The sequence below is a fragment of the Pygoscelis adeliae genome, unplaced genomic scaffold, assembly GCF_000699105.1.
Source record: "Pygoscelis adeliae isolate BGI_AS28 unplaced genomic scaffold, ASM69910v1 Scaffold262, whole genome shotgun sequence".
NCBI classification, from domain to species: Eukaryota; Metazoa; Chordata; class Aves; order Sphenisciformes; family Spheniscidae; genus Pygoscelis; species Pygoscelis adeliae.
Window position 1 is genome coordinate 1,229,974 of NW_008824184.1, and position 23,200 is coordinate 1,253,173.

The 23,200-nt window shown below is 40.3% G+C and overlaps 1 protein-coding gene across 1 annotated transcript; it reads left to right on the forward strand.

Annotated features, from left to right (window-relative positions):
• The first annotated feature begins 84 nt into the window (after positions 1-84).
• On the forward strand, positions 85-22,911 carry SVOP (SV2 related protein homolog (rat)). Its single transcript, XM_009334398.1, has 16 exons — positions 85-119; positions 4,266-4,426; positions 6,022-6,107; positions 7,118-7,216; positions 9,286-9,357; positions 9,583-9,707; positions 12,418-12,481; positions 13,756-13,881; positions 14,931-15,059; positions 16,450-16,523; positions 16,839-16,915; positions 18,031-18,138; positions 19,642-19,753; positions 21,033-21,114; positions 21,346-21,435; positions 22,149-22,911. The coding sequence occupies exons 1-16, from the start codon at positions 85-87 to the stop codon at positions 22,353-22,355; spliced, it is 1,647 nt and encodes a 548-aa protein (XP_009332673.1). The 3' UTR covers positions 22,356-22,911.
• Positions 22,912-23,200: the final 289 nt, after the last annotated feature.

The following is a 23,200-nucleotide window of genomic DNA, read 5'->3' on the forward strand; positions in this document are numbered from 1 at the left end:
CCGCCCGCGCCTGCCCGCCCGCAGCTCCAGCCATCCCCGCCATGCGAGAGCGATGAGAGCAGCTCCTCCAGACGCAGCCCGGCAATGGAGGATGATTTATTCCAGCTGAGACAGCTGCCGTGAGTAGCACCGACAGGGGAGTGGGGATGCGCAGGATTTCTTCTAAACGGGCTGCAGGGATATTGTGAATCCTGCTGATTTTTAAGGGAATTATTTCTAGGAAGTGTCCTAGGCCCCGGGAAGCAGGCCGTTTTCCTTGCACAGCTGCCTGGGTTCAGCATCCTGGGGGCATGCAGGGATCCATTTGTTATATAAATTCACTCAATTTTTATTTTTTGCATGAACTTGGTGGTGGTAGAAATAAGGAGGGGTGGAATAAAACCGTAGAAGTGCCAAAAGGTTTTTTGAGAGGAAACATTACTATTGCATTTGCAAGGTGGATTGCATCTGTAAATAACGTTGTGCTAGGGAAGGCATCTTCCTCGGCTTCCTCCTTCATGCCGCGAACTGATTGCAGATCAAAACCTTTTTTGCAAAGGTGTGTTTGCAGTGAGTATCATCGATATTTGCTAACTGTATGTTTTGGAGAAGCAAACATTGCTGCACAAGGAAAATGCTGTTATTTGTGAGGAACTCCTTGCTGTTGGGATGCGGTTGCTGGATCTGTGCAAAAAGGTGATAAAAGCATTGCTGCCTTTTAACACCAGTATTTCCTTTCCTTTTCATGAATGCAAAATGTTTCCTTTAAAAACAAGTGCATTTCTCCTAATGCTCCATTATCAGGTGCTTTGAAGCATATTCCTATTTATAAATCATTGACTCTGCAAGGCAGGGAATAAATGCTTAAAGTTGATTTTAAATATTAATGAGCTCATGTCAATGACAGAGCAAACTGTCCCGTAACATTTCTAGTAAGTTGGGAAAATGGACATGAACTCCAGTTATTTTTAAATACTTAGTTTGGATGCATTCAGCTTGTCAGTAAAAAGACTAAACATGATTTCATTAGGCCATTTTTCTCAATCTCTTTTTTTTTTAAAAAAAAACCAAACCCAAAACACAGAAAAATGTTCTAAAGTACCTTTCAGTGTAGGTGTAATTAGACTTGTTTGGTGCTGTGAGATCTTGCAAACAAATGCAGCTCTCTGAGATGTCTCAGCTGTGAAGAATTTTGCAAGTATGGAACAATAAATATCACTGTGTGTTTTTTTCTTCATTTGTGTCAATTTGTTTCATAGGTTCCTAAGCGGTAAACATATTTTTTTGTTTCCTATGATGAGGAATGTGGCCAGATAGCTCTCTACTCAGATTGCCATTGAAGTATTTACAATTTTCAGATCAGTCACTGCCTTTGTATAGCGTCTGGAACCGTCATCTCCAAAATGGTCAGTTCTGAAAGTCTACTTCAACAAATACTACAAAATAAGAAACAGTAATACAGGGGTTTTGTGATCAGGTGCTTTAAAAGTCAGGAAGGTTTTTATTGGCATGTTTATTTTGCTCGTGACTTTCTAGGACACTGAACAGTTACCAGCATAGGTTGTATGAATGATTTTCAGTCATAATCCCATGGAGCAGTGGCACTTGAGACCTCCTGAAATCTGGGGAAGAGGTGTCCGCATACTTCAATGAACTTTGCACCAGGCTTTGAGACTGCTGAAGTTATAGTGATAGTCTTCCTTTAAAAAAACACAAACATGAAAGTTTACTTCCTGTATAGTTAAACCAGGTGCTTGTAAAGCTGTTGCAAATAAGATATGAATGGTACTTTGATATCAGTTGCCCTTTGTAATAAAAAAGTCATTTCATGGGCATACAAATTTCAGTGTTTGTTTGCTGAAAGTGTGTATTTTGTATGTCACATGAGGATTATATCTTCAGTGACTATTTTAACGCGAGAGTAATAATTACTTGTGTTTGTCGTATAGGGTCAGCAAAAGAAAATTCAAACCAAGATAGTTGTGCTGAGGTTAAAAAAACAATCAGATTAAGAGAATTTAAAATTTAGTTTCTCAATGGAACAAAATATGAACCTGAATTCAGATGTTTCATTGTTTTGTTTGTCTTTCCTTATAACTGAGTGAAGGATCCTCTGCATACCCCAAATCAGAGTGTGAGATAAACCCTAGTTTCACTGCAGTCAATGTAGTTTTGCTGCTCATTTCGAAGAGGTCTGGGGTTTTGTTCTGTGTTCTTATGTTTAAGATCTTCAAATGTTATCTTAGAAAACAAAATTTGTGACTCTGTTATTGTCTGCCAAGACATAAAGGCCAGAGAAAAGCTTTCAGTTTCCTGCTGCAGCTGAGAGCGTTACTAAAGTAGTACAAGGAATATTTGCCCCATACAGCTCTTGGAATGCCCTGTTTACCTGAAAAAATCATCCCAAAACATCTCTACAGCCTGCAAAGCAGTCTGTCCTAAAGATGAGTGATAACCTCACAAAATGGTCACTGTACTTCTCTCTCTCTCCAGGTTACTGCCAGAATATCATTAGTGAATATGTGCAATTCCCCGAATGGGATGTGGTCAGGGAAATAACATGTGCCAGAACTGTGAGGAGGAAAAAAAAGTTTTGTATCCCTCTGCTTTATGTTTCTACCACAGTGAAATTTTAAGCTGGACTGAATGGCTGGTCATGGCCAGGACTCCTCTCTTTGTAAAAAACCCCATGGGTGACTGAGATGTTCATTCCTCCATCCCCTTGTCTACCATTGGACCAAAATCCATTTCTGGGGGTTTTGTAGGTTGCCCATCACTTTGCCCTTATATTAAGTATTGATTGTATCATCAGCACTTGTAAGAGAAAACAAGAGTTGAGGTCTTGCCAAATATGAAAAGCCTTTCAGATCACCTTTAGAAAGGTCATACATGCGTGTCAGTTTGCTGCAGCTGCAGTTGGCAGGGATGCTGATAGTTTAGTTTTGCTGACCCTTAAACCAGAGGATTAAACTGAAGTTCAAGAGGCTCTCTGCTAATCTTTATTGTAGAGTTAAAATGTTCAGATATTGGAAGTCAGAAGAGGTAGTAGCAAGACTAATTTAATCTATTTCCAAAATGTTTAACTGACGTGCAAGAAATTGTCAGTTGCCAAGGTGAAAAAGTTACACTGATGTTGCAGGTAAAGTGAAGGAAGCTTGAGGAATCTGATACATTAAATATGGTAGATCTGTTTCAAAATCTTTGTTTGGTCACAGGAAACTTAATTGACGGAAAATGGAGCTCCTCTGTGTACATGAAGCGTTGCACAAAATCACTCTAACCAAAACGTGAAAGTTGTGTCGATTTAACAAAGTTCTGTTTTCATGTCTTACTCTCTCCGTGGCCTTGCTGCAGAGATTAGATGATTATCTCTCATCTAGGGCCAGAAATTATATAAAATACAGACAGCCATGAGCATGACACTCATGTGACAATCATCATCTCATATGCCAGGACTATAACTGGCAGGCAGGTATACTCTTCAGTCTTGACTTGAACTTAATGAAAAGGAGTATCCTTTGATTCACTTTCTTATTCTGTCCCACCTCATTACCTAGGAGATTCAAAAAATGCACAGATGAACCAAGTATTGGAAATCAAATAGTTTCTTAAAATACAGGTATTTAATTAATTGCATAATATTAAAGACTTCAGTTTAAGACAAGAAATGAAAGTAATCTTATTTACAGTCACAGAATCATCACCATAATGGAAAAAAATCAGCCAATTCACTGAATTGTCGTATGAATCCTACTTCACTAAGTAATGCTTAAAAATCTGACAAATTTCAGGAGTTCCGCTTCTCCTAAGACACAGATCACTCTTATGAAATCAACATGGAAAATTGAATTTGGGTTCTTCCTACAAAGACAAAGCACTTGAAATTCCATGACACAGCTATGTCTAATTCGCAATAAAAGTCTAGGCACACAAAACATGGTTACGATTAAATGTATCATTTTAACATATTTTTATGTTAAACCTGTATGTTTTTATAACTTTATATGTTAGCACGATAACATCTTCTTTGTACAAAAATGGTGATTATATCATATAGCAATGTACCTCCGCAGTTTTTCCAAAGCCAGTAGCAACCAGCAGGATCCCATATCTAAAAGCGGATACAGATAAAAGTCACAGCATTCTCTGTGAATGTGAAATGGAGACAGGAGGGTGGGGAGAAACCTGGCTACTGTTTGACCAAATAGGGCTTCAAGACTAACCAAACACAGCTTCGACCTGGAAAAGACCCACCAAAGTATTGATCCTTGTTTCTGTATCCTTAGGGTGGTCAAGTTTCGCCGCACTGGGGAAAGTTCAAGGTCAGATGAGGATGTCATTTCAGGAGAACATGAAATTCAGATTGAGGGTGTGCGGACAGAGCTAGAGCCTATTGAGCTTGAGGATGGAGCTGCAGTGCCAAAAGAATTTGCCAACCCAACTGATGGTGAGTAGGTTTCTTGTTTTCCTGTAAGGAGAAAGGTGCGGCCTCTTCATTTCAGTCATGTTGCTACCAGGCTGAATACATTGGGTTTAGAGAAGTTAAAGATCCCCAGGTCAAAGAAGGGAACAATAACACAGGCAAATTATGTTACACCTGAAAATCATTATTTAGCTACCTTGTTCTCTGAGGGATGCTTTATGTGTTTGTTTTTATATTACCAGTAATAGACCCTTTTAAGGAGTTGTGTATCCAGTTGTCACCACCTATTTCATACAGGAGGTTTGACTTAGTTTCCTTTAGAACTGATCAGTGCTCCTAAAATGTTGCCAAGTTTACTGGAGCAGTTACACGTGGCTCACCTTCAAGGCTGAGCATGAAGCCTCTGCAGTGTTCCTGTCTCCTCCTTGCCTAGAGGACAAGAGGGACAGAATGAATGTACATCCCAGCCTCTGCTTTCTGCCTAGCAGAGAGGTGCTGACTGCCCTGAAGGCAACACCAATTTAGAAGACATGAGAAACGTTGATTTTGTCTTAGCACAAGGCATACTAAAATTTTGTAGGATGACTACTTTCCCAGGGACTTATTTATTAACAGATTGATGCAATAGGAAGCCAAAATACCATGGAGTGAGCTCAGTGAGTTTCTCAAAAGACTCAGTGCATCAGTGCAAGTCTGCAGATATATGTAGAATTTCAGTTGGCACATCGCCCAAAAAAGTGCAAGTGATGCAACAACCCAATATGCTGAGCTTCAGGGCCATCACATCAAATGCCTGGGCTGAAGTCACAGACAGGTTTTATGACATCTCTGCTTCATTTTATCAGTTAGATTTTGTTTGACTTCCTTTTGGTTTGTGTTTTTGTCTTTTGCTTTCTGAGGATGTCCAACTCTTAGCTAGATAAAACTTTTCCGTGGTGAACGTACTTTTTAAACTGCTGGAAGTGTTAAAACTTTGAGACTTAAATTGATTTAAACAACTTGAATATCAAAATGTATTTTTGTTGTATATTTCATTTTGCACTTGAGCAAAGGAATTTGAGATATCTCAGCTTCTTCAGGTAGAAAAAAATAATGAGGTCATGACAATGTGTGGGAAACAAGAACCATCAGCATTTTTAACAAAAGTGTGTTTCAAGATATATGTCTTGGACAAATTCTTGATTCAAATAATTACAGTTTGACTCTCCATGCAGTAAGATATTCTTCTGCACTTTCCATCTCTTGCATAGTATTGCTGTTGAACAGCTCATACACTTCTCACCGGAGGAAGGTGCAATTCAGTGGCTGGTGGAGCCACTCCCAGGAGTAGTAGGCTGAATGCGTGCTGGAGTCATTGGTGCTACGCTGATTTACTTCTGTGTGAATAAAATATTCTGGGAATATTTAGAATTATTTTAGCTTTAGCACAATTCCTGAAGAACGTAGAGATTTTCCCGAGTAGGAACTGTATAAAAGCAAAGTCGCTCTCTGTTATATGTTTTAGATCTCAGTAGATTACCCAGTTAATAAGTAATTGCATTCACAGAAAATGCTGTCTCAAGGGATGGCTCTTACTAGAAAAGGAATACACTTCTGCACTAGAATTGTTTTCTCTCTAGATACTTTCATGGTGGAAGATGCGGTGGAAGCCATTGGATTTGGAAAGTTCCAGTGGAAGCTGTCTGTTATTACTGGATTAGCATGGGCAAGTAATGGTTATCAAGGTCAATTGCATGATCATCAGTTAGAGAATCTCATTGATTTCAAATAAGGTAGCCGTTCTCTGTTGACAAAAAGTCTCCAAACAGATAATTGTACAATAAAGAAGGAATTTTACTTGAAATTTTAAAATGACAGCTGGACTCAAACTTGTTATGTGGGGGTAATGAATAACTGATTGATTTCTCTGTCTCTGAAGTTCTTATAAATCAGGGTTTGAAAAATCAGTGATTTTACCACATTCATCCCATTAGCTACAATATCTGTTTTCTTTATTAGTCAGTATTATTATAATCTCAGTTTCAGGTGATCAGCAACCCAGTACTTCTAGTTTTAACCTTGATATCAAGAACAGAAATACAGGCTTTGTTTTCACTTTTCTGCTGTTTCTGAAGCACTATATTTTACATCTAATGTGGTATATTTTAGGGTAATGATATCTGGAGCCTGTATTTACCAGCTATTGTCTACATATAAGGTTACAATCTGCCATGGTTTAGATCCTAAATCAGTAGTAGAATTTGGTCTACAGATGATCTATCAATATATTTGATACAAATCCAGAAGCAGTGTATAAGGGAAAAGGGAGTAAGTTATAAGGTAATAAACAGTTCTGACTGAATCTGTGTGTAAAGGAGTTGAAAGCTCATCCCTGTAATATGCAATATGGAAGTGAATGAACCTGGATGACTGACCAGACAAGCCTTCTCGAAATCACCCACCGATAACTTCTGATTTGGCTCTTTGAATCCTCTCTGCCAGCGTTACTAAACATTATGACAATCAGAAATTAGTTTAAAAGTTCACCTGTTGCTTTTTTTCTCTACGCTGTGTACATCCACTGTACCTTGCAAACATAACTGTTTTGTTTCACCTACAGAGTGAGAATGGCACCAGCAGAAACAAGGTTAATTTCAAGAAGGTATATTATGGACCACTACGTCAATCTAATTTTCAGGCAGTTAATTTATTTTTGTTTCTTTTTTACCCTTCTAGATGGCAGATGCTATGGAAATGATGATTTTAAGTATCCTAGCTCCTCAGCTTCATTGTGAGTGGCGATTACCAAGCTGGCAGGTTGCATTGCTCACATCGGTAGGAAAAATAACTGACAGCTGCTGTATTCTGTAAGGTTTTTCCACTCATTGTTATTCAGACATTATGCTTTATATCCCAAAGTTAAATCTGTTCATGGCTTTTGCAGATTGCCTTTGGCTCGGAAGAATATAGGAGTCTTTTTTAAAAGCCAGAGCTTGAAGAAATGAAACTCAGTGAGAACTGAGGAAATTTCGCAAGTTGCAGGTTCAAAGTTTCATGTAATTTCCAGGAAAATATATGAATTGACTCAGACTCATCCTAAAACTCAAACCATTTGATTAATTGAAAAAAGGATTGGTAAATTTTTACTATCTTTCTTGAAAATCTTTCTCTCTCACCACATTTAAGGTCGCTTGCACATAGACAGCCTGGGAGCCATGAGAGAGAGCAAGCAATTGCTTTTCGAGGTGGATCATCCAGTCATCTTTGCAAGCAGAGCTCTTATAACACCACCTCTACGTATAGTGCTGTGATGTTGGAAACATGCAATGCCTTTAGGGATAGGAAAACTAGTTTTGGGACACTTCTCTCAGCATATGCCACTGTTGTATGGCATGCACTTTAACTCCTACATTTCTGTTTCCTTTAGCTTTTGATGCCATTTGTGGTGGTGTGTAAATTGGTCAAAATGTTCAGTAGATTTAAATCAGTTAAGATCATGTCCTTTCCTATACCTGAATGCAGCCAGCCCATCTGAAGGAGGGTCTTGTTCCTTCTTTCAGCTCAGCACGATTTTATTCTTAGTGAGCAAAATCATAAGGAGAAGGGGTCAGTGAACATGAGACAAAAGCTTTGACAAACAGGACTGCTTCCTACCCCACTTATTGCTTGAGTATGCACTTCTTTCTCAGAAAAAAATCCTATGGTTTTAATGTGCTGATGGGGGAAATGTGCTTGGGTTTTGCCGTTACCTTCATTGAGCAGTATTTCATTTCTCTCTCCATCTACAGAATAAACTATACTTTTTGGTGTCACCTCTGAAAAGGGTACAATATATTTTCTTTGACACCTCAGTCTTTTTTCAGACTTTTCTAAAGTTGTAAGATCTAATTTTGTCTCCATTCAAATCTGAGACAACCTGCTAAGAATGGCAGTAGGAGACTGGAGGCGAGCTGTCTGAGAAGTACTGCATCAGCACTGGGCTCCTAGAACAGCTCTATCTTGCAGACCTCAAGCAACACTGATCAGCTTTTATTCATGAACATGTTCATTGGAACTGGAGAACTCAGCATCTTCCAGGGCTGGACTCACAATGTGCATAATACCAGAGTGCGCATTCTAGTGTCAGACTGGTTTGTCACTGGATGGATCTTTTAATTGCAAAGCTGACTTGAGGGGTGCCTAGTTGCTTCCCCTCTCCAACCCTTGCTTGCTCCTCTCTCCACTTGCCTGTCCCCTCAGTAATCCTGATGAAACACTCAGTGGGGCCTTGCTGTGAAGCAGATGAAAGATTTTTTTGTGAGTTATGAAAACCCTTCAGAAAAAAAAACCCAGCCCAGAAACAAGAAAATTATTTCCATTTAGTGGCAAATTGTGCTCTCCAGTCATTTCTTATATTTAATTTTCTTCCATTTATCAAAAGCTCAAAAATATACAGCACTGGTCTAATTCAGTAGTTCACAAATTAACAGGTAAGATAAGGGTGAGGTGATGACAAGTAGCCTGGCAGAGATTCGGTTTATTTATGTTGTGTTTAGATTCCTGACCTCAACAAAAAGCAAGGCAACTACTGAAAATGGGCCCACCACTGGAAGAAGCTGAGAGACCTTGGCTTGAACAGTCTGCTGACACTCATCCCCACTCCTGGGCAATAGCAAATTCCCTTTCAAGTCAATGGAAGTGAAGTTAGGCTAATGCTGAGTGACTTTTGAAAAATCCCACCATATGAATAATGATCTTTAATAGTCTCTACTGCAAAGGCACTATACCCAGAACACCTGGACATTTTGCGCTATTGTTAGAGACAAAATTTTCTAGTTTCACTGTCAAGTTGTGTTCTCTTTGCTGTCATACGGAAATTTTCACTTGTCTTGTTAAGGGGAAGATTTTTTTCTGGTGTTTCACAGGTGGTGTTTGTGGGAATGATGTCCAGCTCCACCCTCTGGGGAAACATTTCAGACCAGTATGGGAGAAAAACAGTAAGTCTTCAGCTCCTACTAGAATATAGTCTAATATTTCTGCAGTGTGGATGTTTCAGTGCATGATGTTCACAAATATCATAGTCCACATGTATGGAGCAGAATTAAACAGAGCCAGAATTCACCTCCCATGAAATAAAAGGAGTTTGAAGCTCTACTTTACATTTCGTTAATTTGTGTTACAGCAGAGATTTTCTTTTCCCCGTGCTTGTTTGTTAAATACAGGGCCTCAAGATCAGTGTGTTGTGGACGCTCTATTATGGGATCCTCAGTGGTTTTGCACCAGCATATAGCTGGATCTTGGTGCTGAGGGGACTGGTGGGCTTTGGGATTGGAGGAGTGCCTCAGTCGTAAGTAAATATTCACAAGTCCAAACTTTCTCTTCTCTATTTATTCTTTAAAAAATGTTTATGTCAAATTGAAGACATGCCTCTGTTAAGTTTTCCCAAACCCATTTTTTTCTAAGTATTTTGGAACTAATATATTAAACTCTGAGAAGGCTTTGAAGATACCTAATACATCACTGAGGTGAATCGGATTTACAATGACTTCTATGCGAACAAGCTGGGTTCCTAAATGTAATATGTTATATGCCTTAAGTCCTTTTAAGCTTCTCTCATTCCCTCGGGTAAACCATGGTGAAAATGAGGGGCCCAAAGAGCCCACCTCGAAGTGGGTAAAACACAACAGACAGCATTTTGTAGCTGTGCCTAAACACTGCATTGCTAGATTGTATTGGTGGAGTCCATAAGGGATGACGTGGTCTTGTTGCAAAACAGGTCATGCCCTAAACACTAGCATTTGGAGGTAGAGCTGAGCCCTGACTCCTGATTGTAAAACTGCAGATTATTGTTCAGTCAGAGCCTGAACTTTCATGTCTGAACCTGCGTTGGAATTCCAAAACCACACAGCCGAAACCTGGAGCACTGAAGATATCTTGATGGCTCAGATGCATTTCTAATAAGAAGGCAGCGTCAGGATATTTCTCTATTACTGTGTCATTCCATTCACTGAAGAGGGGGATCTCTAAATTTTCCACCTGGAATAAATAACTCTGCTCTAGGCTTTTAATTATAAATGTAAAGGGAAGAGTATAGCCATTCTCTCTCTGTGTAGTCTTTTATCCTTATTAATAATTGATATTTTGCCCCATGGAGGTGCTATTTCGGAGTAGTCAGAGTCTAACTTTGATTGATGGCTCATAGACTTCTTCACAAGGCAAGTCAATATCCTGTCTTTTCTATTGCCATTCCCAGATAAAAGATTCAGAGCTGCGATGGAACATCACAGTATTATTAATTTTCTTTTACTGCTCTCCTGCCCACCTTTAGAAGCTGCACAAAAGCGTAACGTGTATGTAAAATAGGAAAGCCCTTAGCCTGCCGTGTATTGCCCAACAGTAAGGCAGTTTCTGCCATGCAGCTCCAACTGAGTGCAACTGGAATGAGGCAGGAGAACAACAAAGACAAAGCATCAGAGTTAATAATGCCTTGTACTGCAAACACATATTAATGATGTTCCACAGAGCCCCAGTGGAACAGCTACAGCACAGCTAGTGCCATTTTACAGAGGGGCGGATAATGCACAAAGGCTACGTGACTTAATGAGAGACAAAGAGCCGGTTACAGAACTCAGAGTGGATTCCATTGCTGCTGAGTCTGTTTCTTGTTCTAACTATAATAGTGACTCCTTTGACAGAGGAGTAAGTATGTATGAAGCAGGAAAAGTAGCTCCTTTCTAATATCCTTAAGTAGGCTATGTAACTTTGGATATGAGTGGCTGAATTTCAATGGAATGACATGGGTATCTTTATAATTGTATATTCTATAATGGGTATGAGAGAGAGATTTTTATGAAAGGTGCTATTAAAAAGAAAGCATCCAGCAATAATAAATTAACTGACTATAGCAGACATCCCTCTATCTGTACATATGTAGGAGCTGCACCTGAGGAGCTGTGGCCTCCTCTGGGAATTTTCTGTGAGATATTATCTAACACTGAGTATGACTATTCATTCACAGTGCCAACATTCAGACTTGCAAAGATATGGAGTATTCTCTTAAGAAAATAGTTCTGTACAGCATTAATCAGTTCCTGTTTTCTGCTGCGATATATAGGGGACTGCTCTACATTTCATTACATGATTTTACTTCCTTCTCCTCTTAATCACTGATTTAATATAATATTGCGTGCAACTTTGTACTTTGATGAACTGAGTTCTGGGAAGCTACTCAGAGATCAATCCACCACTTGTCAAGTTAGTAGGAGTTTTGTCACAAACATCAAAGAAAGCCTAAGGAGTTTAGAGGCAGAAACAGGACGAGTCAATGGAATGCAAACAGAATAGGAGCGAAGAACGACAAGTCTTACCAGACGGTTTGAAGAAGACAAGAGAGCCTTCACTGGCTGCTGGCTCTTGTGTTCATCCTCAGGAAATACTCACAGAGAAGCTGTACCATTACTCCTTGGCACAGTCTGAAACAAAGGCTCTGCAGAGTTAGATGATTTCTTTTTGAATTCCCACAATAAAAGAATGCAAATTATTTTATACCAGTAACAGGATCAGACCTTGAAAGTATTCACCTCTTGGAGAATTGAAACCTGGCAGAGTAGACTGATGTGAAATTCTGTGAGCCAGTTGTAAAGCCCTGAAGAAATACTTTATCCAGCAAGAGTGTATTGAATGCTGATGGACCACACTGAAAATAACAGGCATAATGCCTGTCCCAGACCAGAGCAGGGTTGTGAAAACATATGCACCAAGAACTGCTGCATTTAGCTAACAACTATAGGGTTACAAAATCACACGAACAGAGCAAATTCTGTCCTCCATTGCAATGATGAACTAAAGGGGTTTTGTTCTGATGTAGAAAGGGGAGTCTGAACCAGTGTCCACAGTCTTGCTGACTCTGAGGGCTAGGAAGGGTTTTGCGTTACTACTATGGGTTTGGCAGTTTTAATAAAAGGCAAACAAAATGTTTGAACCTCTCTCATTGTGCTAACGTGGCATTTTTCTCAATGTGCTAACATGACATTTTTCTCAATGTTCACTCTTTACAGGGTAACCTTATATGCTGAATTCCTTCCAATGAAAGCCAGAGCAAAATGCATTTTATTAATAGAGGTGAGCAGTGTAGCTATGCATACTGGTCCCTAGAGGGACAAATTCTGCTGTTGGTTACATCCATTCAGTCCTACCGATTAGAATCTCACACATAGCTGCAGTCAAATCTTGATTGTCCAAGTAGTGTGGAGCTGAGGTTACCCCCATACACTAGTACTAGCTCAGGTCCAAAAGCAGCATAAAGCATTCATGTAATGCTCCACTCTTTTTGTTGAATCTACCTTTTTGCAAATTAACTTGCATGCAGTGCTGCGTAAGTTACTGCTGTTAGCACAAGGGGGGCCATTCAGGTGTCACGTAATTTCATGGTGAAATTAATCTACAACTCAGTAATGGATGGTGGAGAACTGACTGTTCAGTAAATGCAGGGCTAAATTCAGCTCTCCATATTCAATCCAAATGTATCAAAGTCACAGAGAGCAGAATTTTGCCCTATAAATACTTTAAGGCAAAATTTGCAGCCCTTTAACGGACGGTAGAAGGATCAGAGAATAGTACTATTACTTGTCTGCATCAGTCAGTTTGGAAAGAGCATCCTCGTGGAAAACCTCACCAAATTGAAACAGCTTCTCAATGCAAAACCAGTCTTCTAGGATATCTGCTGGCTAGTCCTACATTCAGTTGATTAATCTTTCATAAATAGAGTTCAGTAGATGAATTACTCCTTTCTGTGTCACTTTTGTTCTGCCACAGTTTGGCTGCCTCTGAGCAACCCTGGGTTAGAAATATATTCTGAGCCTTAAATAATGAGCTAAGTGGATTCATAATCTAAAGGAGAATAATCCTGCATGGGTAGGATATGCAAGAGGATGCCAGCTCCATCATTTGCTAAGAAGGTATCAATTCCTTCTTTCATCCACAGGCCAAACTCTGTGGCTTTGGTAGCTTGGTTTTGGTAAGGAAAACAAATACCATAAATCTCGTGGTGGTAGCTGGGAATAATACTCATAGACAGATAAATTAATAGTCATTTTGCTTAAGAAACACTGTGTGATGAGTCTATTCCTTATGAGAAGCTACCTACAGTTAAACATGAGTGTCTAGAGAAAGTCGGTGCTAGGTTTTCAGAAATGAACATTTTAGCTTCTGCAACGTTTAAACAAATCCCCTTAAAATGTCTGGACTCTATTTCCATACAGTGGTGCATATTTGAAATGTCTCTGGCATTTCTCTCTCCAGCTGTCCCTAGAGAGCTCGTCTTGGAATGTTACAAAGAAAGAGGCCTTAAGAGCACTCTTATTCTCATTTGTGACTGTTTCTTTTCCCTTTGGCAGGTCTTTTGGGCCATTGGGACTGTGTTTGAAGTCCTTCTAGCAGTGTTGGTGATGCCCACTCTTGGCTGGCGGTGGCTTCTCATTCTTTCTGCCCTCCCACTTTTGCTCTTCGCTGTCCTATGTTTTGTAGGTATTCTTTCAAAGACGAATGTATGTGCCATCAATCTACCACTTCTCTACCTGATTCTATAACCTGATAGAAGGAAATCGTGACAGTTTTGAGCTTCCTGTTGGTGTCTTCTTTGAAACATGTGAAATAATGAAAAAAATGCTGTTGTTTCAACAGTGCTAGTAAAAACATTCCAGTGAGAGCTCTGTTTATGTGACTGTAATTGCTGGAGGACAATGGTGGGCTGGAATTTTGTGAAACCAAATCAGGCCTGGAAATCTCTCCAATTTAATGACTTTGTTTCAACTAAGCTCAGTGGAATCAACATTTTATTAAAAGCTGTTGCTATTTCCCTGACTGCTCTTTAGATTTTTAAATTATTTTGTCAAAATCATAACTTTTATAATTACTGTCCACTTAAAATATCCACCCAAATCAGGGGTAAAATCTGCATAGTGCCCATCAGATTCTAAAATAAGACGTATATCAGTTAACCCTGAGCTTCGGTGCACTATTAGGTAATATATTTGCCAATCACTCAGTCTTCTCAAAGATATATGTCCTTCTCAGGTTGTTTAGCAGCTCTTATTATTCCTCAGTCACTGACATTGTTTTTCAGAAATAACTCCAGTTATACAGGTGCTAACGTGCTTGTTTTTAAAAGGAGCTTAAAAATGCAAATTTTGAAATGCCTAGAGCATCTTGTTATCTGCCCTGGATGCTTTGCCTTTCCTACTGAGAAGGTATAATGTAAAGAACCTGCAAAAATGCCTAACATTTCTCAAGAATAAAACCAAGGTAACAGAAGGGAAAGATTTTAGGCTGGAGTTCTGACTTTACGGTGAAAGTGGGGTTTTGCAGATTCTTAAAGCCTAATGAGGAGTTTGACATTTGGCAGAAAGACGGTTCTCTGAATTGTTAAAGTTTAGTTCTGTAATCCTTTCCTATGCGAGTAGTCTGCTGGAGTCACTGAGATTTCCCACTGTAAGCCCACAAAGAAAATCCTCGGTTTGTTTATTGCTGCGTTTTGACATCGTTGTGCACGTGCTCTGCTTTGCTCTCTTAGTGGCTGCCAGAAAGTGCCAGGTATGATGTATTATCTGGAAATCAAGAAAAAGCAATTGCCACTTTAAAGCGGATAGCAACGGAAAATGGAGCTCCAATGCCTTTGGGAAAATTAATTATTTCCAGACAGGTATGTACAGGTAGCAGGCACATGAATAACGTGGGATACAATGAAACTGTGCTACATTCATATGTGTTTCTATAAGCAAATAATCAATGTTAAGTTTAATTTTAATGTCTCAACCAGTAATAAAAAAATGAGGGATGATCTTATACGCCCTTTCACAGTGAGGAAGAGCTGGTTTCTCATTTTTATTTACATGAAAATCTTGAAAGTGAAAAGGACCTTTAAAGTGGGCATTAATGTTATTTAACCTCACTCTAAGACCCTATTATTAAAGAAAATCAAACATTGAGGCTACCGAAGAACTCAGATCAGAATTCCCAGATCTGAACTCATGAGACAGGATGGAATTTGACTCTTTAGCTGTACCTCATTTTTAATCTATTCCTGATTTTCCGGAGTGGGAAAGCTGCAAGCTCCTATTCAGTCCTAATGCATGGAGTAATTCAGGCTGTTATTTCTGAGCTGCATATTACCGTATGAATTGCATTGGATTTTTTTTCATTTCAGCTTTATATGGCCAACTTTTCAGCACGCTGTCAACATCTAAAGCAGCTCTACATTTACAGAACAAAGAGCAGACTTTTATAAGAAAAGAAAGTTACAAAGTTAGCCAGCAAGGAAGGACAGCAGAGGGAGACTGGTAGATTTGAACAAGAGCAAAATTGTAGAGCTAGGCAGGAGCCTGCTGGTAACGACAGCATTTTACTAATCAGAGATGGAGGTTTGATTTTCTAAGGTCTGGCTCAGTGAGGATTTGAGCTCTTGTGCGTTTCACAAATGCTTGGTTCAGTCACGATAATTTTGATGGGCTGTGCAGGAACGCTCTCCAAGTTTTGGGTGGCTTTGTTTTCAGGGTGGGGTGGGAAAGTACTTTTCCTTAACCACAAGTTTATGGGCTGAGCCCTCCACTCTCTCTCTCTAAGAACCACGCAGTTTAAAAGGGGTCTGCTTGCAGGAGGGCTGCTTGTAGTTCCTCAGTACCTTACCCTAGATCAGAAGCCCTGAGGGGCTGCTCTAATTTATGGGAGCTGGCTGTGGACCACATGAATTGTATGCCACCTGTGGATTGGCAAAGTTCTGCTCTACCTCTTTCCAGCCCCACCTTGTTTTGACAGATCCTCACCTTCCTTGTGGAGGAGTAGTGTGCCCTGTGCATGAACTGGTTTTGATATCGTTGTGCTCCTAGAGAATTCCCCTTGGCAGAGGAATTCTTTGCTTGGATCCCAGCTCCAGTGTGGCTCCTACAACCTGAAGAGCCCTCAGCTGAAACCAAACACTCATCCTGAGATATAGTACATAGTACTGTGTATCGTATTATCCCTTGCCACTCTGCATCCTCCAGTCCAGGACCAGTGAGTGCCCTGATCATCTGACTTCCGCTTGTTTTCAACAGGAAGACCGAGGAAAAATGAGGGACCTTTTCACGCCCCATTTTAGATGGACCACGTTGTTACTCTGGTTTATATGGTAAGAGGAAATATAAATGGCTCAGTGCCAGCACAATTCTAAATGGTTTTTAATGGAGGTATTTTACAGTGTCATTAAAATACAGCAACTTCCTCCTCAAAAAAAATGCCTACTTGTATTGATTTGTAATTTATTAAACCACCCAATCACTAGCATTCTCAATCTAATTGCCCTTTCATTTTCTAAATGCTGATAGGAAATAGCTTTGAGGTAGCACTTAGTGGAAGTCCTCACACAGTAGGTTCAATTTTCATTCACATTGTTTACTATAGGTTTGACGAGCTGAGACTTCCTCTCTCATTTTCTTCCTTGCAGGTTTTCCAATGCTTTTTCATATTATGGGTTAGTTTTATTAACTACAGAGTTCTTCCAAGCAGGAGACGTCTGCAGCAGTGAGTATTAGTCCTTTTTAAATATACCCTGTTAAGTGGTGGAATATCTTTTATTAGGTCACCTTCTGCTGTTAGTTTGGAAAGGACTGTGGCTGCCAGCCTGAATTTTAAGGCTTCCACTTAAAGGGTTACTTATTTGAAACATTTTTGATAGACTGTTCCTTGTCTTCCGCACAATGCAGAGAGGTCCTGCAGTGTCTCTGAGCCCAAAATGTAAAACAGCAAGACAACCTTCAAGGGAGACCTGTTAGAAAAAGTAACTGTTCTTCTTGAGAAAAAAGTGATTGAATAAATATAAGTTTCCAGATTTGACAGGCCTAATTAGTTCTGAGATAGAGGTAACTGCTGCTGCTGTGGAGCTCCCAGGTTCTCAAGTTGTGATGACCTGCTGAGAAAAAAGATAATGGTGGGAAACCATTGCCCTTTTTGTTGCAGATTTTTGTGGTAAAAAAAAAAAAAAGTGCTTTGACTGCATTAAGAAGAGGCTTGAAAAGTTTGATTCCCCAGGGGAGGCATGATTGTATTCAGAACACTTGTAATTAGTGAAAACTGTCTGATAGTTGGAAAATTCTAGAAAGAGGATGGGTAGTATTGGGAGAAGACACAGATCCAAAGCTTGTACAACAGTGTATTAGCTATTTGAGAGGTCTAACTCTGGTTAGCCTCCACAAAGGAGCATGCATCCTTTAAAAATACTTGTTTTCACAAAGACACGGTATTATTCAGTCTTCTCAAAGTATACATTAAGTGTTAGTATCCCAGTTTATGTAGGGAGAAACTGAATTATTGATGTTAATTCTGTTCACTGTCATGAGCCCTGGACTGAAAAATAACTAAGCCTGTACAGCTGATAAGGAGGTGTAAGTTTTCATTCTGATAGTGATGGTTGCAGAGGTAAGACATCCTGCCACAAATAAGATTATAAACTGTTAAGTTTCAGCTGTATCTTCCAGGTAGAACATACCTGCTGTGTAGCAGGGTCTTTTCAGTATGTCCCTTCTATCAGTTTCAGCAGTAAGAGTGATAAAGACATAGCAGGAGTAAAGGAAGGTAAGCAGAGAAAAGGTTACTTAAAATATATTAAATGTTTGGTTTTTTTCTTTTTCCTCCCACAGTATCCAGTAGAAGGAAAGAAGTTAAAGCAAAGTGCAGCCTGACCTGTGAGTATCTGACAGAGGAAGACTACACTGATCTGCTCTGGACAACCCTGTCAGAATTCCCTGGTAAGTGACAATAAGAAGCACGAGTTCTTCACTGCCAGTGGCTCCATGTGACTGGAATGGGCTCTGGCACAAGCCATGAAATAGGCTCTTCTGCCTGGCCTAGTGCCAATGCATTTCCCGCAGCACTGGAGCTCCTTGCTTGGACTACTTGATATATGCAGTGCACACAGTAGCTGTAGCTCTCTTCACTGCCCATGTGATCACTACAGAGAAAATCACCAGTAATTGCTTTGTGAAGCTATAATGGTCCCTCTGACTATGGATTCTATCCAAGCAACATATTAGGCGTTCAGAGGAAGAGTAACAATTAAATCAAAGGGGCAGAATCACTTGAACTTTTATCCATAAATGACTTTCCAGAACTATTTTAAAAGGATCGTGGTATAGTGAATCAATGGAGAACTTGCTTCCTAAAGCTCTGTGTCCAGCCTCAGTCATGATTTTCAGACAATTTCAGTGAATTTCAATGAACAGTTTGACACAGGACAAGCAAGATAGTTAGCATGTAATAGCCATTGTTTCTTCAGATGTAGAAGATGATCTCTCAGTATTAATATGTTTGAAATAATACTGTGAGGCAGTAGTCAAGTTATTTTCACTGTTCTAGATTATAGTTTCAGGGACAAATGCTCAAAGAGAAGCCATTTAATAGATGAAAAGTTGTAAGTCTATGACTGGCAAATATGCATAGTCCCTACCTAATGGGAGGACTGTTCTGCATAACAGTCATTCTGGGGAGGATGTCGGTGTACGGTGGACAGAAAAGAGAGTATGTACTCTTGGACTGATGCTATAGCTGAAAGGACTGGTTTAATCCTGAGACATACTAAGGTAGGAGTAAGAAATACTAACAGGGATACCTCTGAATATGACACTGGCAACTCTGATGCTTGAATAATCCCCACACTTGCTGTACATCCACTTTTTAAAAGGATCTGGAAAAGTTGCATAAGAGAGAATACTTAACATTGAGAGACTTAACAGAGCTTGATCTATTTTCTTTATCAAAAAGCAGGTGAGAAATAATTTGATGGCAGCATATAAATAACACCATGGAAAGAAAATACAAAGTTCTAAAGACCCCTTAAATCTAGCAGTAGGAAGATTAGCCGGGAACAATGGTCAGAAGTTGAACAAAAGATATTCCAATGAGACATAAGGCAAGCATTTTTAGCATTCACGTTGATAACCACTGCAATAATCAGTGGTTAACAGATGTCAGAGTTGATTGCTCACTGTAGCCCCCGAGTGTGTGGGCATGTGGATGTGTGGACCAGTGGAGCTGTGAACACAGGGCAAGACTCACCAGCTGGGACACAGAGCTTCTGTTTTCACGTGGCACCAATGGCTGGGGCAATCTGCCTGATGCCTCTGCCGGCAAAGTATTTTAAAGAAAGAGACAACAAAATTTCAAATCTAAATAACCCAGCCTATGTTAAAAACCAGCTGCTGCAGCCTCCACCTTTGCTCAATTCCTAACAGTCAACTTGTCTCCTTCTACAGGTGTGTTAGTAACACTATGGATTATTGATCGGATAGGTCGCAAGAAAACCATGGCCCTGTCCTTTTTTGTCTTCTCGTTTTGCAGTCTTCTGCTGTTTCTCTGCGTTGGAAGGTAAGTAAAACATGGTAACAACTGGTATATCTGATTCATCCATGATCTCTCTTGATTATGGCAGGAGAACTGGAAGTGGTGGTTTGAAAAGCCATGAGATGGTCGTGCTCAACTGGCGAATGAATTAAGGATGGTGTTAGGTTTTCTCACCAGAGTTTGTAAGGAAACTAAAAGAAGCAGGAGAGGAGAAATCCTTCACTATGATCTTGAGGACAGAACAATCCAAAGGGGAAAATAAGAGCTTATGTCTGAGTAGGAGATCACCATTGGACAATTTTTAAATTAGATCTGATGTCATGAGCCTCGGTAGCTGGTTCATGTACTGCTCTCTGCCATTCATTACCTATGTTTCCCCAGGCTGACTGTACCAGGGCAGAGCTTCACAACCAAGCCCAGTCTCTGCCTCCCATTCAGCTGCTCTGACTGGTTCACTTGTCACGGGCTCTCGGTGGTCTAGGTGCTATGGCACAATTACGTGAGAAGCAGTCGACACAGACTGGCACAACCTCGAAGCTGTATACAGTATGGCTGGTGGAGCTTGATGCTGGCATTGCAGATACATGGGGCCCGACTTTCAAAAGAACTTGGGTTCACATTTTTGTATTGTTCAGTGTCCGTCCTTCATGCAGATTTTCCAGAGAACAAGTCAGTTGGCCGCTCTGCCCTTGAATCTTAAAGGTACCAAATTTCCAGCTGAGCTCTGAGAGTCTGCCTCTGACTGCATCTGGCCTTCATGCCACATGCATGGAACAATGTCTGTACCTTGGGGCTGACGAACAAGGAAATGACCTAACAGCCAGAGGAGAGCTCTCTGAATTTAAACCTTTTCAGGCACTGTACCAAACCTTATAGTACAGAAACCTTGTAATAAGAAACCTTACAAAGTTGCAAATATCCAGGTAGTACGTAGGTTCGTGTCCTTTCAACAGGAAAACTGCACTCTCATTTCCTTCTCATGCGTGCCATTTTTTTGTTAGCACCATTCATAACGTGGAATATATTTTTCTTATTTAGATAAACTTAGGCATTCACTGCTTATTTCAATAGGCCACAGCTGTGAGTTGGAATGAATACACGTAGAAAGCTGATGTGATTGTGGGAATGCAGATTGTTTGGCATCATTGTTATATTAAAGGTCCAGAAAAAATACAAAGGGTTCATTAAAAAACAAAAGGAATCGTTCTAACAAATTTAGCATTTTTATTGCACTTGCCTCCAAGTTAAACAAACAGACTGTACAGAACAATCCCAAACACTGCTCTCCTTTTTATTCTCACAGAAATGTTCTTACTGTGCTGCTCTTCATTGCAAGAGCTTTTATTTCAGGAGGATTTCAGGCTGCTTATGTTTACACTCCTGAGGTAAGGAGGTTGCTTTTGTAATGAGAATATTTAAGGGGAGTGAGAACATGGTGGGAAAGTCATTTTTATGACCTCTTCACAATGGACCTTACCCCAAATATGAGTTGGTGATCTCATTGTCATTGTCTAACAGAACTTGCTGTAATACCACTTATTAATTTCCATTGATTTAGGAGACCGGTGGGAAGAGAACTTCCCACTAGCGTTAATGGGCTGATGCTTTGTTCACAGGTTTATCCGACAGCCACGCGTGCTTTGGGCCTGGGAACATGCAGTGGAATGGCCAGAGTGGGAGCCCTCATAACCCCGTTCATTGCACAGGTAAAATCCCTTCTCCTTCTGAGACTGAAGGCACAGGAAGGTGATGGACAACCTGCTTTTCTGCTGTAAGGGCCAAACCAAGGGCGATCTGTGCATGATGTGTTGAAGGAGGGTTGTTGTTGCCTGTTCCTTGAGGAGAGTTAAGGCTCATCTCTGAATTTACCTCTTGCTCCAGAGCTCCATATGTTGGGGGATAAGATAACCAAGAAGCAGGCTGCTGGATGGCTGTAAGGACACCTTAGAAGCTACCACCTGAAGATGGGATTTGTGAGAGGCAGGGAGTTTCTGTGCATGGTGCAATGCCACCTTTCTCTTGAGATCCCAGGCTGAGGTCCTGGGGGCTACAAACCTTCGGGGTGTGTGGAAAGAGCTAGACAGTGAGGTTGGGGGAAGCCAGGCTCCACAGGGACAGGACTCAGAAGACTGGGTAAGAAGCAGTGGCTCTGCAGATGGCTAGGTAGAAAACTTGTGATTTCCTTAAGTCCTGTCTAATACGAAAGGGCAGCAGCACCTTGTGGCACTTGTAATCCAGACTGTTTTGTAAGTGTTCAATAGCTATGTGTAATCATTGAGGAAAGAAACTATGCAGCAGTGCACATTAAACATTTTTTCCATACTGTAATTAAAATTTCTACTACTACATTAGTATTTGTATTTCTTTCTGTGATAAGGCTCAGGGGTACTATTTGGTATTTTCTGCCTTTTTTCTGCAGGTGATGTTGGAATCTTCAGTCTATTTAACACTGGTGGTTTACAGTGGATGTTGCCTGCTGGCCGCTGTGGCTTCCTGCTTCTTGCCCATTGAAACAAAAGGTCGTGGCTTACAGGAGTCTAGCCACAGAGAATGGGGACAGGAGATGGTTGGGAGAGGATCTCATTCCCCAGGGGTCACCAGGTCAAACTCCGGATCACAGGAATGATGGGACATGAAAACCTGCTGAAAGAATGAATGATACGAGCAAGATCTTTCACAAAAAATCCAACCCTGAAGCATAGAAAGCTGACCATACTGTCACTGCCAATGTCATGTGTCAAACTGCAGGAACTTTTGGGTTGAACCTAAGCAAATTGTGTCTCTGCTGCTCTTTGCTCACACTCATAAAAACTTTACTTCTGTATTGAGAGGCATTTGATCCAGATATCATCTGAAGTTTAGCAGGAAGGGTTTTTCTTAAGTCTGTTGTGCTTGCATGGTCAGCTATTCAGCTTAAAACGTCCCGTGCCAAGCAAATAGCTAACTGAATGCAACTCAGTATAAGCTGTAATTAAAATAATGTACTCTTGATGCCTAAAAACAAAAGATTAATATTTATTGTGTACCTGGCATAGCACACGGTGGATTCCATACACTACAGAATAGGTTTTATGAATTAGATGCCTGCCTTGCACTTTTTAGCCATCAACAACAACAAAATGTGATAACGGCAAATCAACCAATGCTTTCTAGTTCCCTTGCTTATGGGTTCTGTTCCTCGAGAATTAACAGGCACTGATTGCTTGGAAACGATTTTCTGAATGTTTCTCCCGTCCAAGGCAGGTAGTTTGAGTCAGTGAGGAGTGGTATTTGTTGCAGAGATGGAACCTTATATAAGAAATGTAAATCCTCATGGTTTGGAGCAGAATTTGACTTTTCTAACATTGCCAGAATCACTGAGCACTCTGTCTGTTGCTTGGTGAAGACTGCTTCAGCTGTACTGGTGTCTCTTTGTGTGTGGAGATGCACGCTGTGGTTTTCTGCATGGGTCCAGGTATGTTTCTGCTCAAT

What these genes read in the sequence shown, in the direction of transcription:
- SVOP (XM_009334398.1), top strand. Translation starts at nt 85, where the DNA reads ATGGAGGATGATTTATTCCAGCTGAGACAGCTGCC. An exon ending in ATTTGCCAACCCAACTGATG is followed by an intron (nt 4,427 to 6,021) that starts GTGAGTAGGTTT and finishes TTTTCTCTCTAG; the next exon opens with ATACTTTCATGGTGGAAGAT. An exon ending in TAACCCCGTTCATTGCACAG is followed by an intron (nt 21,436 to 22,148) that starts GTAAAATCCCTT and finishes TTTTTTCTGCAG; the next exon opens with GTGATGTTGGAATCTTCAGT.